Source organism: Actinia tenebrosa, unplaced genomic scaffold (genome assembly GCF_029948245.1).
Source record: "Actinia tenebrosa isolate PJP-AT-01 unplaced genomic scaffold, QUT_ActTen_1.0 PGA_scaffold4__44_contigs__length_22323623, whole genome shotgun sequence".
NCBI classification, from domain to species: Eukaryota; Metazoa; Cnidaria; class Anthozoa; order Actiniaria; family Actiniidae; genus Actinia; species Actinia tenebrosa.
Genome location: NW_028292581.1, coordinates 16,980,215 through 16,997,153, shown reverse-complemented (window position 1 = coordinate 16,997,153; position 16,939 = coordinate 16,980,215). Strand labels below are relative to the sequence as shown.

Genomic DNA, 16,939 nt, shown 5'->3' with positions numbered 1-16,939 from the left:
TAAATCTGACAAAAATACAAATGTTTTGGAAATTTTGTAAAGATGTTTAAGCTATCGTGGTAAAATGGAAGTAAAAAACTTTATTGACAATCTATAAAAACTATATAAGCTGCATATTAATTTAATAATTTAAATAAATTGAATAAATTAATTTTAAAAAAATTGATAAGAAATCATTGTAAAATTCATATAGAAGAAATGAAAATGAACTTAGCATAACATATAAGCAGAATTTGTCAGGTGCCTCTCCCTTGATTCAAGGTTTTTTGGTCAATACTCTACTTTACAGTTCTTGTTCAGTGACCACGAATGGGGGACTGGTTATTATTTATCGAGGGGGGGGGGGGGGGGGCTGGTGCAAATAGGGGGTGGATCAGCATTTTTTATGCATAGGTTTAAGCAAAAATCATGCTTAAAGGAGAAGGGGGGGTCAGCAAAAATCAAGCATAGCATATTTAATATTGCACCAGCCCCCACCCCCCCCCCCCTGATAAATAATGACCAGTCCCTAATAGTTCCAAGTGGAGGCTGAAGTTTCTGTGCATAGCACGACAGATATAGTTTACGTCATGTGCTGTAACTCCATCCTTAGCTTGGAACTATTATTTATTGTGACTGAATGGAGCTATTAAATGGGGTTTATTTCTAACTCTGTAAAATCTAACCAGCTAAATTTGAATTTTATCTGGGTTAGACAATAAAAATGCCTTGGCTTTGGTTAACCTAGAGGTTAAATGTAAGGTTCAATGAAATTTGGAGGTTTTGATAGTTAACTAAACAAAGTGATAGTCTGACATTACCAGGATTTCATCAAGTAGTTCATAGATCAAAGGAAAGTTACACTTGATTGCTTCTTCATTCAAAACACCACAATAATCTGTACACAGACTACAGATTCTGAAAAATACAAATCAAGGAATGAGAACCTATTCCATTTTTTTGCTTGTAAATAGAAGGAATAATTTGTCACAAAGTAGTAATAAAATTTGAATAGTAATCATATTGATTTTTTTATATGATTGGTGGTGGTGGTGGTGGTGGTGGCGGTGGCAGTAGCTGTGGTGGTGGCAGTGGCAGTGGCAGTGGTAGTGGTAGTGGTAGTGGTCCAAGATACAACTTCTCTGTTTAAATATTAACATGCCACATTATGAAGATTACCTTGCTAAAATTTCCACAGCGTATGTAGGAGAAACATTGAACTTTGATGTACAAACAAAGAAGAGTCCATTCCTCTTAATGAAAATGAAGTTCACTCCTTCAACATTCTGTGCAAGAAATACAAGGGTCAAAATCTAGATTATAACAATAAAAAATTAATATATGGAATTTAATATCATGTAAACTTGAGCTGTCCATTGGAAGTATCCAAAAGGTAAATGGCAGGCATGTCCTTAAAGTGCAAATGAACCCTTTGACAATACATTCAGTACTGGTTCTGCATAAAGTAAATAGTTGATTGGTAAAATATTTCTTGATTTAAGTGATGCGTCTCTAAGTTATGAAGGTTTATACTTCCAATATGTAAATGATGGTGACGTCAGGTAAGGATATTTGAGTGTTTTTGTTGTAACTAGTAATACTAAATGCTGGCCATTTTGAAAATAAAAATTTTAAATAGCTTTCATGTAAACCATGAGTAAAATAATGATGCTTTTTAAATACTGTATCTATGAACCAGTTCGATTTTGTATATTTAATTAAGCCTTAATAGACGTCACACTCATTAGCATATTGAAAGTATAAACCTTCATAACTTAGAAACGCATCACTCAAATCAAGAAATATTTTACCATTCAACTATTTACTTCATTTAGAATCAGTACTGAAAGTATTGTCAAAGGGTTCATGTGCACTTTAAAAAAACCCAATTTAGTTTGGGCAGAATTTTTTCCCATTCCAGACCACACTTTATTACCTTGAGTATTATTTCTTTGTTTAACAAGTGCGCATGAAGACATGCACATGAATACAACTCAAATTAGGAATCTTATTCTCATAAGAATTAAGAATGGGAAAACACTTCTTTATTCCTGCAGTTGATCCAATGAATAATATGTCAATACTCTCCTTCATGGTTTCTGTGCGATCTTTAATAAATTATGTTAATGAACATGGAAACAAGATGAACGGTAAGCCTGTCATGTTCTGTTGATTACAAGACACAGTGTCTTCTTTCATCTCAGCGAATGTGATATAGTGCTTTCTGTTTTCCTTGTCAACTTTTCTGTTCGGTTCAGTTTAGTTTTTAAAAAATGTGACTCACCATTCCTCTCAATTCTATGTCACAATATATCTATTCAAGATAGTAGAGGAATCAATAAGGGAACTATTCGGTATTGCATAGTGCTAATAGCATAAATGTTTCAAATGAAGTTTTTAAAAATATATTTCCAGAAAATATCTATACCTTCCCATTATGATGTGGGGATTGAGTTCCCATTACTATGAGGACTAGAATATCTCCAGGCAGTCTTGGAAATTCTTACCCCGGTCTACAGAAGGGGAGGGGGGGGGGTATGCTTATTCTCTGGAATATTATATTATTATTCTTACAAATATTGGAGCTTGCATTCCTTTGCTTTCTTTCACTTTCCTGTAGAATATTTCTGGAGCACTCTTGTTGACATCGCCTCTATCTTTTAAACAGTCAAGGACCTGAACCACTACCAAGCATTTGAAATAGCTTTTTAATCAGTAAATTACTGAATATTTTAAGGATACAATCTCTGAAAATCAAAGTATCTCCCCGAGAGGAGAGGATGAAAAATTGACCAAACATGGCTGATCAATGCAGTGAAAATCCCTCTTTAAAAACTTGATAAAAAGGCCATGTTTAACAAAATAAGCAGTCAATAATTAATAACTAACTGCAAGAGAAAGCATATGAGGTTTTCTTTCCTTCAGGGGAACAAAAATAACAAAATTAATGGACCTCATTTAGAATTCATTTTGTTTGCACAGAGAAGTGGTTGGTTTGCCTGTGGTTTGGATTCAGAGTAGGACTAAGGCTGACGCATGCGTGGTGATGATTAGTTCTTCGCAGGAGGTATTGGTATTTTTACACGTGTGTTGAGTGTGGCGCGCAAAACAAAACTAAGTTTTTTATACGTTTTTTAAACCTTATTTTGTACGATAAATCCCTTATTTCGTATACCAATATGAGCGAGCTTACTCCTGCTTCGATTAAGAAGCTAAAAGTTGCAGAACTAAGGTCAGAATTGTCGAAATTAGGCCTCGACACGAAGGGTACTAAACCAGTTTTGATGGAGCGACTCCTCGAAGCGACCTCAGATAAAGCCGAAGAAAATAATGCTGTAGAAGGCGGAACTGAAGGAGAAAACGAGACAGATAGTAAAGAGGAGTCGTCACAAGAAAGCCAGGATGAATCTGCTGCATCTGCTAAGGAGGAAGAGTCTGTTGAAAGCGCTAAACCTTCCGAGGTAGAGAGCGATGCGAAAGTCGAAGATGAAAAGGTTGTTGAAGAAAAGCCAGATTCTGAAGCAGCTTCTCCAGAGAAAATGGAGACCAATAACGATGAATCTGCTGCCCCTGAACCACCTAAAGAAACTGCAAAAGAAGAACCTACTAGTAAACCTGAAGAAGTGGCGACAGAAACTCCAAAAGATGAAGATAAAAAGGTTGAGAAGGAAGAGCCGATGGACGAAACTAAAGAAGCTACACCGTCCAAACATGAAGAAGGTAATAAAAATGCCATTATAAAGTTTTCCTTTTTTTAATCCTGCCGTGATTTTATGCAATGAAATCTGCTCTCTGAAATAATAAAATCAAATCAGATCTCTAAAATTTCCTCGACGTTCGTAGAATTCTGGGAATTTCATGATTTATGAATTTAGGGTTAAGATTTGTCTTGTTTTACTGATCACAGCTAAAGTTTGAGTGGAAGCAATTTGTACTATGAATTATTTATCCTTTACACGGAACCTTGGGGAAAGAAAATGCCCAACTTTGATGTTGACAATTGTTATGGTTACTTTGCAGAGAAAAGTAGTATAGTATTACGTAAGAACTGTGTTTGTTTATCATTACTTTAAGTAATGCTGGCTGCTTATCTAGATGAAGTTCATGCATTTTGAACCTAAAGTGAGGGTAAAACGGTGCGAATTTGCTCAATTTAGAGCTATTCCATGTTGGATCTTGCATTGAGTTGCTTTTTATTAACATGGTATCTAACACCAATAAGAGTTATTGGGTAGTTCCAGAAAATATCCATACCCCTATCACGGGTGGCATTTTGGCAAAGGAATTGGGGTGGGGTTTAGATGAAGAATTCCGAAGGAGATCATCTTGAACTAGAATAAAGGGGAGGGGAGAATCAGTTTTTAAACATTTAATATCAAGAGTGAATAAACCAGTAGTTTGGATCTCATCGTAGCCTTTCCATCGCATCGTAGTCTTTCGATCGCATTGTATCTTCGCATCATATAAACATGGACTTGAAAACCTAAGAATTCATTTGTTCCTATATGGTTCCAGATCCATTCCAAAAATCTTACAGTATACATGTAGGTAATAACATAAATCATAAAATTAAGCTGCCTTGAAAGATCTTTGGAACCTCCATGTTTTATAAACAATATTGGGAAGTTATGATAAAGCCTGCTTACCTAATATCAGTGATCTTATTTCTTTGTTTAGAAAGCAATTAAGATGTGTAATAATATGCAATTCCAGGGGTAGGGGGTAGTACAATACTCATTTGCATCTTGAGGTTGAGTTGTAAACAGCTACATCGCTCTGTTATTCATGTATATTATGGTCTTTTTCATATTTTTCAACAAATAACTTCTGATATACAAATAGCCATGCTTCTGGAAAATCTGGGATAGTAAATGGGTATTGCTGGATCTACAAAGGAGAGCAGTTTCATGTGCAGAGGATTGGCCAACTCTCTTGACCTCTTGGCTGAGAATCCATGCCCAGGTGTAGCTCATATATCCTCCTTCACACTCTATTATATGAAAGTTTTGTATAGATTTTCAAAATATTTTATTACAAAGGAAATAAATCACACACTTGAAAAGTAAAGTTCGCAAAAAGCTTCAAAACAAGTTGAGGAAATCAAGAATTCTCATTGGATGTTTCACATCACCTGGAACATTTCCAACAATATCTGGGCCATGGGACTCGAAAGATTGTAGAATTTCCGAAGGCAAGGGGGTAAGAAATTCAATGCCGCCCATGGTAGGGGTATGGATATTTTCTGGAAGTACCCATTACTTGTAAAGGAGGGATGTGTAGAGCAGGCATACAAAGTCCTGGTGTGGCCTGTCGATATCTTTGAATCTAGTTTTGTTGATAAAAAGTTTACAGGTTACAGTGTATTACTCAAAGAAAATGTGAATATGATCAGAAATGTGTATAATTATATGAAGCACTCATGCTTGAACAATTTGATTCACAAAAGTGTAATATATTGTTGCAAATGAAAAGAGCAACAGGAATAAATTGTAATATACCCAGCAAATCATATACAGTTTTCAGAAGTTATCATATAATGAGGCATAAAGAAATAGAGGCTCAGTCAAATCTTAATTCTTTTTCTATATTTGTTCAAATATATCATAACTATTTCCATTATGAGAAAGTCCAAGGATGGTTGATCAAAAAGATTTTATTTAAATCTTATAAACTCACATTGAGTTTATCGAACAGCGTCATGTACTTGAACAAACACAAGTATGTGAACAAACTGCAGTTTGATTACTGGGAACTGATGCTCTCTTAAAATACTGTTGATGGTTTGAATTGCAATTATTCACATTAGATGTGCAGAAATATGGCTCTCATGTCACGTAGTGGTGTTACAAAAAGAATCTATTCAAATGAGAAGTCGTTTGTTGAAGAATCCTTGTCGACCACAATGAACTGTGCGAATGCAAAGCTCGACTTCCAAACTCTGTTTTAGCAAAATTTCTGAAAATTTACTATGCCAATGTATGTATGTATATGTTACTTATATTAACTTGGTATTGAACTGCCAATTTGTGAATAGAATAGTTGTTAACATGGTTGCTATAAATTGTGGTTTTATTTCATTGACACCAGTTCATATGGTGGGAGTCAGTTGGTTGAAGTTAACAAGTGGTTAGGTCTTAGTTTCTTCTGTGATGTCAACCAAAGCTGCCACTTCAAATCTTTCAACATTATGTAAAGGGGATGTTTGTCTAGTATTTGAACTGACTCCAATGAAGGACTAACGTCCATAACATTCTTTACACTGTGTTTAAGTTTTCTTTTTATTCACTTGTATTCAACGAACTAATGCAGTCAGGTCACTATCATTATCAACAGTATTTTGTAATTTATGTTTATGCATGTTAGTTTATTATTTCCTTATAATACTGAGTTGTTACAAAGCTTAATATATATTGATATATAAAACATCATGAAAAAATTCTTATTTTTGTATTATGGAATAATGACAAAAATTGTATAGTATGATAGTCAGAAATTTTCAGAGAAAAATTGATTGTATATATATAATAATTGTATTTGATTTATATTACATATGTGAAAAAGTTGCCATTAAAATATATATGGCTATTGTCATTCATACAACTCCAATCATGAGAAATAAAAGTTGAATTCTAGCTTTTACCATGCAATACATCATACATGTACCAAGAAATCTAGAAAAATACTTGCTGATCCAGACAATAGCAAACGAAAAGGAATCTTTCTTTAAGGCTTTACTAGAGTTTGAACAAGTTTTAAAATTATGTATTCTGATGTTGGTAAGTTTTTGTTGTCTTCATAACCTTGTCTAATATTTCAGCCATTCAACCACTTTCTTGGAGGTCTAAGACGAGGTGTGCCGCTCACTGGACTACCAGAGTGACAAGCAACATGTACAGGCAGGTCCAAATCACGTAGGCAAGGTTATAATATCAAATCAAACAAAGTTACGCAAGAAACTACACTGAACAATGGATGGAAAACCAAGAGAATATGTTACCAAACTGAATCAATGTTGCAGAATTAATGGAAGAGAATTAATGAAGACATTAATCTCATTGAAAGACATCTAGGAATTGATCGTTAGATATAGCAACTGCAGGGTATCGCCTGGAGCGATATGCCAGTCATGTGGAAAATAATGAGAAATAAGCTATGAGAGAGTCCTATAAAGATATACAAAGCACTTTGAACAAAGAGTGTTAATAAACATAGACCTAATTCTACAGCTTTTCATAAGCTGTGCGTAGTTCAAAAGTCACTAACAATTTATCCAGAATCTTAGTCATTATAGGCTTAGAAAATACCAAGTGATGGATATTTGTGGGAAACCATGAGGAGGGAAAGAGAAGAGTTTGAAGAAGCAGAATATTACTCATGTTCATTTTCTCATTTTATTTTAGACACATCAAAGGAACAAGGAGATGATCTTGATATATCCGTCAACATAAGGTAAAACTCTTGCATGTGTAATGTCTTGAGTAGATAGAATTTAATCAATCAATCTTTATTTAGTACCATCATTCCAAATAAACACAAGATAGAATAACGAAAAATAACATACTGTATCCTTGGACCTGGTTTTACGAAGGGTAGATGGTGCTATTCAACAGATAAATCCTTATCCAGTGGTTAAGTCGATGCTGTTATCCAATAAATTTGTCCACTGGATAAGATTTATCTGTTGGATAGTGCTATCCACCCCCTGTACAACCGGTTCCTGTAGTAGTCATAGGCAAGCAAGACAGTTCACATAATTTAATATGAAAGAAAAGATTGTTAGACATCTTGCAAAAATCAAGATAGTGACCTAACATTATCCAACCAGGGCAAAAAAATAAAGGATGCTTATTGTCCGAACATGATGACTGACCACAATGCACTAATCAACATGGGACTGGTCGATAGGACTGGCTTAAGAGGCATTTGCCCAGAGAAGTGCCAATCTTGGTTGGAAATTGTCTGTTGACAAGCTTTCTTAAATCATGCAAACATGGCTACAAGTTTTCCAACCACTCCTATAGATCTCGAGGAGCAGACATGGAGGATATTACACGGTGGCATGAAGATAAATTATGAAGTTTATCTTCAAGTGGCGAAAATATTTTATGTGAGCGCAACAAAGACTGAGATATTTTTTAACGAGAAAAGATAAACTTCATATCTTCAAGTCAATGTGTAATTTTCTTTTTATCATATTGTCATTCACAAACAAAAACTCGTTGCAATGTGCGTTAAAGTGAACCAGATAACATCAGGAGTGGCGTCATCGATATCTTCACATGTGAGGATAGAGAAAATACCTCACTGAAGTCCTGGATGAGTTCGTATGAAAAATACGAATGCCATATTTCCCAATAAAACACTAGTGTCTATAAAACAAATCACTTTATATTGCCTTAAGAATTAATGCAAATTTTGTATCTAGGAAAGTTAATACAAGGACCTTACCAATAATTGTCCTTTTCTTTCTTTTTCAGTAAAGTGGAAGAGGAACCTGAAGTGGAGCTTGATGATTCCCTGGTTGTTTTGGACAAATGTAAGGAAAATTGACTAGTTTGACTTTCCATTTCAACACCCTGAAAAAACCTCCGGGCTGATCAAAATCAGGGTATAGCTAGCTCACAGATGGAACTCTGATACAACCTCTGGTCTTGCGATACAATATTCTTGTTTTGTGATACTATAAACTTGTCTTGCAATATGATAAAACCTTAATATTCACGTATGTGTGAATGTTAGGGCATAGTGAACTTACTAATCAAACCCTAAAACAACCTCTGGGCTGATAAAAGTCATAGCATGGCTAACCCATAGATGGAATTGAAATTTAGCTTGTTTGATTTTATGGAGGGAGGAAAATCAAAACCTGGAGAAAAAACAAGGGAGAGACATGACAAACTCTCCTCACATGTCATTTTGAGTCCAGGAATATTGAAGCTGAGATCCCAGATGTGAGCAACTAGTGCATTTACGCTGTGCTACCAATGCTATGTTAGCCAGCATAATGACCAATAAATAATGTCTTTGTTTAGCGAGGGTGACATGACAGTAGCTCTGATAAATTTGTCACCCTCTTTTAACGTCTCTGAGTGAGATGGGACCAACGTTTTCCATGGTCATCTGAGCCACAGCAACAGTGTAACCATTTGCAAATATGATAAGTTTTCTTTTAGAGCGAAGGAAGCACCTTCTACTCAGTTATTTTAGTGTTAGTCTGGCCGAAGCTTGAACCACAACCTCCCACACAACAGAGCAATGTTCTTACCAACTGAGCTAACTGGGAGGCAGTTCGGAGGAATGTGAAAATAGTGAATAATCGTTTTTTTCTCTTCAGACAACAGTGATCTCCATGTTAAGATCAGCCCACATGCCCTGAGCCTTAGCACCCTGAAAGAAGAAGGCTTCACATACCTGTGTGGTGGTGCAAAAGCAACCTGGGGGGTCACCAGTGGCAAGGTTTGCTATGAACTCAAAGTGACAGAACTGCAAGAGGTAGACCTGCCAGATTCAGAGGAGCCAAAGCACTTTGTCAGGGTTGGATGGTCTGTGGAGGAAGCCAGTTTTCAACTTGGTAAGCAATCATCTTATCTGTTGGAGTGATTTGTCTGACAAATACACCAATCTAAATTTCAACCATTTCATTTCAACGAAGCTCAAAGTTGTTTCTATATATGTATTTGACCAATTACTGTACTATGTTGGATGTTCTCATTGTGTAGGTGAAGACACCCTCTCCTTTGGTTATGACAGCACAGCAAAGAAGTGTACCAATTCAGAGTTTACAGACTTTGGTCAGACATTTGGCAAAGATGATGTCATAACATGCTATCTGGTAATCATTACAACACTTATTTTATTGTTAAATAATGTTGTAGGCACTTTGCTGCTCAGTTCATAATTAGCTGTTCCAGATCTTTAGAAATGTGTTGTATAGGACGTTTGTGTGATGACGTCATTGGCCTCTACTACCACACTCCCTTGCACACTTTCTTTTGTTTATTCAATTAGCACCAATAGACCTATCCCGAATTCGCTTGACTGACCAGTGGATAAATCTATTGGAAAACAGCATTGACTTATCCACTGGATAAGGATTTGTCCGTTGGATAGGAATATCCATCCTTGGTACAACCGTGCCAGCTGTACAGAATGTTATTATTAGTTTGCCTTAGTCATTGAATAAATATTGTATGGATTGGTTTGCAGGATCTGGAGAGTGAAGCAAAGAAAATTTCCTTCAGCAAGAATGGTGAAGATGTTGGCGAAGCATTTGACCTGCCTGAAGAAGTGCAAGGAAAGGCTCTCTTTCCTCATGTACTAATAAAGAATACTGAATGCACCCTGAACTTTGGTTCACAGGTATGTATTTTAAGAATAAAACACGGTAGATTTTACCATTCTTTGTTTAGTAATACAGCATGCAGAAACTGACAAAAGCACGAAAGAAATGTGAACAAAAGCACTGAGCCGCATTCTGAGAAAATATAAATCCATTGTAGTTTTTAATGTTGTTTTCTCATACAAAGTTGCCTGCTCGCACAGATGGTTTCAGCAACCATGCTTTGTTTACTTAATACAGCACAGTTCTCAACCAATCAGAGTGTATCAAAGCTACAAATTAAATACTCAATAATCAATATGATAAGCCAAAAGTGTGTTTTCATCTTTGATATCTAAGTTATTTCATCTAACCATTGGGTTGTAGGATGAACCTTGGTTTGCAGCAAAGGAAGGATTCACTTTCATTCAGAATTGCCCTGAAGACTCCAAGGTCCATGGAGCAAGAGGACCAGAATCAAAACAGGACTGTGAGGTCAGTAGTGAGAGTGCTGCCAACACTATAGGACTTTAAGTCATGAAGTATTTCCGGGTCCAACCACACAAAAAGATCACTAAAACCTTGCCAAAACTTATTCCCAGAATTTATTCTCACTTTCAACAATTAGATACATAATTATAAACAGAAAATCCTGCTATGAAAAAAAAAATTAGAAAAATATCTGTAGACGTAATTATAAATGTTTTGGACCTGGAAATTGTTTTTTGTTCGAATTACGCCACACTTAACAGCTCCACAGTACATAATGTAAGATGTGTAGTTCCAGAAATCATCCATACCCACCCCACAGAGGAATTTGGAATTTCCGAAGAGTAGGGGGGTCAGAGACAACAATAATTACAGAGTATGTATGGAAGAAAATTGGAATTTCCAGGGGGTAGGGGGGTATCAAACATTTTATAGGCGCCACTCAATCACAATGAATTGCAGAAAATCTTTAGATGTTTTATTTTTAGCTAACTCTGTGTGAACTAATAAACACTGGCCCGATACTTTAGAACTCTTTTCCTGATAGCAACAGTAGAATTGATACTCTAGATCTATTTAAGACATAACTTAAAACATTTTTGTTTTGAACAGCATATCCATATTAATTCCATATTTATTTTTCTTTCATAGTTTAAATATACATATATATTTATTCATATCTAAATACATATACTACTCTATAATTATCATTTTTATTATTTTGCCTCACTTTTATTGATTACTTTTTTATAAATTTATTTATCGATCTATTTATAACTTTAAATTACGTATTGTAAAGCGTATCGAGGTTTCAGGATGCGCTATATAAATACTCTTATTATTAGTATTCATAATTTGATGGTTGTTATTTTACAGGTAATGATGATGATTGGACTGCCTGCTTCAGGAAAAACAACATATGTAAAGAATCATGTCAGTGAAAACCCTGACAAGAAGTATAACATTCTAGGAACTAGTACTGTTCTGGATAGAATGAAGGTAAGATACAGTAGAATTACTTGCCATAGTCCAGCTGCAAGTTAGTCTCCTACGCAGCCATCATTGGTTTCAGTCCCAAGATCCTCATAGGCCCTCTAATGACGGCTGCAGAGGAGACTAGCTGCAAGTATAATACTCCATTTTACAATTCCATTCAGTGACGATGAATAATAGCTTGATGACGAGGTTGGGGTTTCCACGCATAAGAAAACCACAGTTTATCTTGCGTGGCAACTTCAGTCTCGGCTTGGGACTGTTATTCGTGGTTTCGTGGTTACTGAACAGAACTGCAAAATGGAATAGACATAGTTCTCCCTCCGACATTAGTGAACCAAACATGGATGCAGCAGTTTTCTTAGTGGAATAAAAATATTGTGCCACAAACGACTACACAGTAGTAAAGCTTTATTAAATCATTTGTAAAGCATTTTAGAATTTTTTTGTTTTGTTTGAGCAATCATGACACGATACGACTGATCAAAGAGACGTTAAACATACAGTTGAGGTCCTGTCACTCACTACGCTCTCTAAATAAATTTGATTAATTAATTTTTTTAAAGATATCAATACTTCTTTGTACAGTTCATAAATTTTCCCACAAAAGTAATGGATATCTCTTTAGCATTCATCTATTTTGCTGTTGTGTTTCAGTTGTTGGGTGTTGCTAGGAAACAAGAGGTTGGTGGGTACAACAAGCACATGGACAAGGCTGCTAAATGTTTACATCGCTTGTTTGAAATTGCACCATCAAAGAAGAGAAATTATATACTTGACCAGGTAAAAACGTCTTTATTTCTTGATATCAGCCTCTTTCTACCACTACTAAAACTCTTGCAAACTATTACTGCATTTCTCATAAACATGCGAACTCTGTGTCTCTGAGCTGCACGCCGAAATTTGGTTTTTCGCTACTGTCAATCAAACCTAATCAGTCGGTACCTTTCATATTTTTGACTGCCGGCAGCAAAACGGAGACTTGGAGTTCACATGTTGATACAAATTGCAAGAAAGGGCCCCTAATGATCTACCTTGTGTAAATAGATCCTTGGATGGAGTGCGCTACTAATGAGCCACCTCACCCATGCGACCAGCATCCAAATTGCTGCTGAGTTCCTTGATTACAGACTCATTTACTCAGGTTTAGCCTCGAATCAGTGTCGGTAAATATTCACAAATACCAACGGTGAAGTAAAGAATGCACAACGTCAACAATACACTTTGAAAATATTTAAAAGATATTCTACACAAATCGAAGCTAACCCTGAGCAATAGAGAACTCGTAACTGGAGTATTGACTTCCTTATGTCCACTTATGTAGATGTGCACTATTTTTCTCACTTATGAAGGCCGGAGCTTCACTGAGCAATAAGATTCACGAGGTTCTTTTATCAAAGTAATGGAATTATTCTTGTTTTAGACCAACGTGTATATGTCAGCCCAGAACAAGAAGATGCGTCCGTTCGAAGGATTCAAAAGAAAAGCCTTCATATGTGTGCCGGCACAGGATGTACTGAAAGAAAGGATGGAACAGAGGAAGAAAGAGGGAATGGAGCTGCCATTTAATGCAGTCTGTGATATGAAACGTAAGTATGAGAAAAGATGAGACATTTATTTTTATTTTTAATTTTTATGCGAAATGTCATGGGGGGGGGGGGGGGGGGGTGGGGGAAGTTTTAATCGATACCCCTTAAACAGTCTCAGATTGGGTCTGATCTAAGTTGGAGCAGGTTTTGCGGTGAGAAGAAAATAGGAGAGTCCAGAGAAATTTCATACGAAAGGACAAAGAGGGTGGGGGGCATCAATTTTATCACTACCCCCAAAAACGTCTCCAACCTAAGTTGGGACAGGTTTTGCGTAGCCTCCTTTGCAGCCGCTGTGAGGCGCTTTCGGTTCACGTCAATCCCCCACTACCGTCTGCTCAAACTTGAACAACATTCCTTTCTTCAAAATTGACTAATTAGAGAGAGCCCCACAAAATCTTGTGGGTATGACCTTGACCTTGGTACTGTATTCGGCGTAGTCTTGAAGGTCTTTCAATCCACCAAGTCTTTCTAATATACATGGAATATCCAACTGACTTTACCAAATATTCTTGTACGGCTTTTCTTATATTCCTCTTTCTTACATATAAAACATATATTGTTAAAATTCGAAACTTTTTTGGTCGTATTTTTCGCATTTACGTGATACATGTGCAAATATAAACTGCAAACTTTCTTATCCCATTTTGCACGGGAAAATAAAAAATTTGCATATCACCTAGCAATTTGATTGGCTAATAGAAAACAATGAAGAAAGGAATGTTGTTCAAGTTTAAGCAGACGCTAGTGGGAGAATGACGGGAACCAGAAGCAAAGGAGGCTAGTTTTGCGGTGATCAGTAATGTTATTTGAAGATGGCGTGCTGGTCTTCCCAGTAATAAAGGACATTGCTGTAAGATAAGTGGATTAAACATGCTATATATTCTCTATTATTTCAGGAAGTTTCTCGATCCCCAAGGTTGGCGAGGTGTTTGATGAGATAACCTACGTGGACCAGGATGAAGAAACGTCTAGAAAAATCATAACAGAATACGTTAAAGACGGCAACTACCAACGACGACGCACCTTCAGTGGAAGTGGTAGTGGCGAGCCTGAAAATAAACGACCCCGCTATCACGATCGACCCCGCTATGGAGGACACGGTGGCGGGGGCGGTGGTGGTTATTACGGTGGTGGTTATTACGGTGGTGGTGGTGGTGGATGGGGCGGTTCACCCAGAGACTATCGGTATAATGACAACAGACGAGGTGGTGGCTTTCGTGGTTCCCCTCAGAATAGAAGAGGGGGGTCTCCTCAGTATGGGCGTGGTGGCCGTGGAGGATATAGGGATAACTACCGAGGAGGGAGAGGAGGATATCAAGGTGGAGGAGGGAGAGGAGGCTATCAAGGAGGAGGGAGAGGAGGCTATCAAGGAGGAGGATATCAGGATAAAAGGAGCTATGGTGGTGGATATGGCGGTAACAAAGGTTATGGCGGTGGGAAGAGCTATGGAGGTGGAGGAAGCTACGGCAGTGGTGGTGGCTACGGTAACCAGTCACACAAACAGCCACAGCAGCAACAGCAGCAGTACAATTATAGTGTACAACAACAGACTCCTCGGCAACCAGCCGCCACCCCGCAGACACAAGGAGCGTACAGCAACTACAGCCAATACTATCAAAACTACCAACAGTATGGACAGCAGCCGCAACAGACTGGCACACAGGCAGCTGCTACTTCCACCTACCAGCAGCAATACCCAGCGTACTACCAACAGCAGGGCACATATCCGCAGGGTGGAGGATACTCCGGTAGTTATGGCTACTAGTTTCCCTTTTTTGTCCTCACCAGTAAAGCGTCGATACCTTAAGTTACTACACTAAAGTTTGTTTTGTTTTGTAAATATCTTGTTACATCTTGAATGAATTGTGACGTATAGAAGTGAAAAGTGACATTGCAGTGAAAGCCTGATGAAGATAGAATAAGACTTGTCTAAATTACTGCATAAAGAACGAGTGATTTTTGGGATTTAGATTTATTAGAAATTTTTTAGTACGAAATGCAAGTGCCTTAGGGACAATATTCTTTTCATCTTTGTTTTATTAGTATTTAACAAGTTTAGCATACGAGTGGTTTTGATAAATCCGTGAAATACACTTAAGCTTATTTAGTGCTATTATGCTCTAATTCTTTTGTTTATCCAGTTATTACACTCTAATTAGTACACTTTGGTAAGCATGGGTGGGGTAGCGCCTCTCACCAATGCGACCCAGGTTCAAGTACCACTCGAGTAGTGTGAGTAGTGTGTTGGTTGTTGGTTCTTTCCTGTGCTTCGAGGGTTTTCCTTCCGGGTCCCCCGGTTTCCTCCCTCCGCAAAAATTATATTCTAATTCAATCTAGAAATGGCCTAGATGAAAATTACTCTGTGTAGTTCTAGTTACCCTATCAAATTGTGTAGTTATTGTTTCATTGGTTTATGAAAACCACTCAAATTAATGTTTTTTGATAACTTGTTAAACGATGACGACCTTGTAAATAACACAACTTCTACTTATGCATATCCACGTGGATTTATGAAACTAGCAAAAATATTCTCACCTGGAATCGAAATAGAAAGAATCCTCAGTCAGTTTTTGTTCTTTGATCCAAGAATAATCGCTGGTTTTCACAGCCGCCATGTTGGATGAAGTTAAAAGATTGATCATTTGTCTCTTGTTGTATCATCCAACATGGTCGCCATGTCTTTTGTTATTTTTTAATCTCTTGGGAATGATTGCAAAAATGCAATAAATTTTTCAGTCAAGTTTCAATTGTCATTTTATTTGTCGTTGTGGAAGTTTGGAATGCTTTTCGTAAGACTTTTCGCTAGCGCAGATAGTCTTTCGTAAGAAATTTGTAGTCAAAATTTAAGTCCTAACTGTATGCCGTCTTGATTATCCTTGCAGCGCTGCTGAAATTCTTCTATTGCACGTTACATCATCCCGCCCATTTTGGTGTCGTTTGACTAAATTCTCATTTATTAGCATGCATTGTTAACCGCACCGCGATGGCCGCCATGTTTTTGTCTTATCTTTCTTGGGATTATTTGAAATTAATTCTTGAAATACTCTTGGCCAATGGTAGGCTGCTATTTCAAACGCTTCTCTCAATTAAGATGATTATATATAATACGTTTTTATGATTATAACAATAGCAGAAGTCAAACCAGTGTGCGGTGGAAGTGTTGAATAGCCGCTAGTCATTTTCAAGCTTCGATTAGTGGGTTATTTCCTAGCATTTTGATTGGCTCAATTATTCAAGCCAGATTTTGTACGAAAACCTCTTTGTTTTTTTTTACCAGGAAATTCCAAATCTTAAATCAAAAATATGTTTGTCAAATTTTCACTTTTAAACCAATAGGCCTTTTACCGAATTCGCTCGAGTGTTCACAAAACTGTCGTCGCTGCAAGTGGAGGTTGTATTTGATGTGTTCATACATTAACTGTATTTTATCAAGTCCATCCTCGACTTGGAAACATTGTTTCGTGGTCACTCAAGAAAATCGGGGAAGGCTATGTTCAACTTTTTCTTGGCAAAACGAATGTGAAAATACCAATAACGACTCTAATATTTGTATTTAAAAAATGTCTAAATT

At 36.8% G+C, this 16,939-nt stretch overlaps 2 protein-coding genes across 2 annotated transcripts in view; one reads left to right on the top strand and one right to left on the bottom strand.

The window, feature by feature from the left end:
- LOC116303737 (uncharacterized) overlaps window positions 1-2,977 on the bottom strand; it is an 11,743-nt gene extending 8,766 nt beyond the window's left edge. The window contains exons 1-4 of the mRNA XM_089037203.1: window positions 2,722-2,977; window positions 2,554-2,636; window positions 1,159-1,265; window positions 801-897 (exon numbers count right to left, since the gene is read on the bottom strand). Coding sequence (XP_088893329.1) covers window positions 801-897; window positions 1,159-1,265; window positions 2,554-2,636; window positions 2,722-2,779 — 345 coding nt within the window. The 5' untranslated portion in view covers window positions 2,780-2,977. The remainder of the gene's footprint in view (window positions 1-800; window positions 898-1,158; window positions 1,266-2,553; window positions 2,637-2,721) is intronic.
- A 73-nt stretch (window positions 2,978-3,050) lies between these two features.
- LOC116303734 (uncharacterized) lies at window positions 3,051-16,108 on the top strand. Its single transcript, XM_089037202.1, has 11 exons — window positions 3,051-3,699; window positions 7,380-7,428; window positions 8,457-8,515; window positions 9,314-9,550; window positions 9,699-9,811; window positions 10,186-10,338; window positions 10,685-10,792; window positions 11,663-11,785; window positions 12,437-12,562; window positions 13,203-13,368; window positions 14,265-16,108. The coding sequence occupies exons 1-11, from the start codon at window positions 3,159-3,161 to the stop codon at window positions 15,131-15,133; spliced, it is 2,544 nt and encodes an 847-aa protein (XP_088893328.1). The 5' UTR covers window positions 3,051-3,158; the 3' UTR covers window positions 15,134-16,108.
- The last annotated feature ends 831 nt before the right edge of the window (window positions 16,109-16,939 follow it).

What these genes read in the sequence shown, in the direction of transcription:
- LOC116303734 (XM_089037202.1), top strand. Translation starts at nt 3,159, where the DNA reads ATGAGCGAGCTTACTCCTGCTTCGATTAAGAAGCTAAAAGTTGCAGAA. An exon ending in GATATATCCGTCAACATAAG is followed by an intron (nt 7,429 to 8,456) that starts GTAAAACTCTTG and finishes TTTCTTTTTCAG; the next exon opens with TAAAGTGGAAGAGGAACCTG. An exon ending in ATGTCATAACATGCTATCTG is followed by an intron (nt 9,812 to 10,185) that starts GTAATCATTACA and finishes ATTGGTTTGCAG; the next exon opens with GATCTGGAGAGTGAAGCAAA.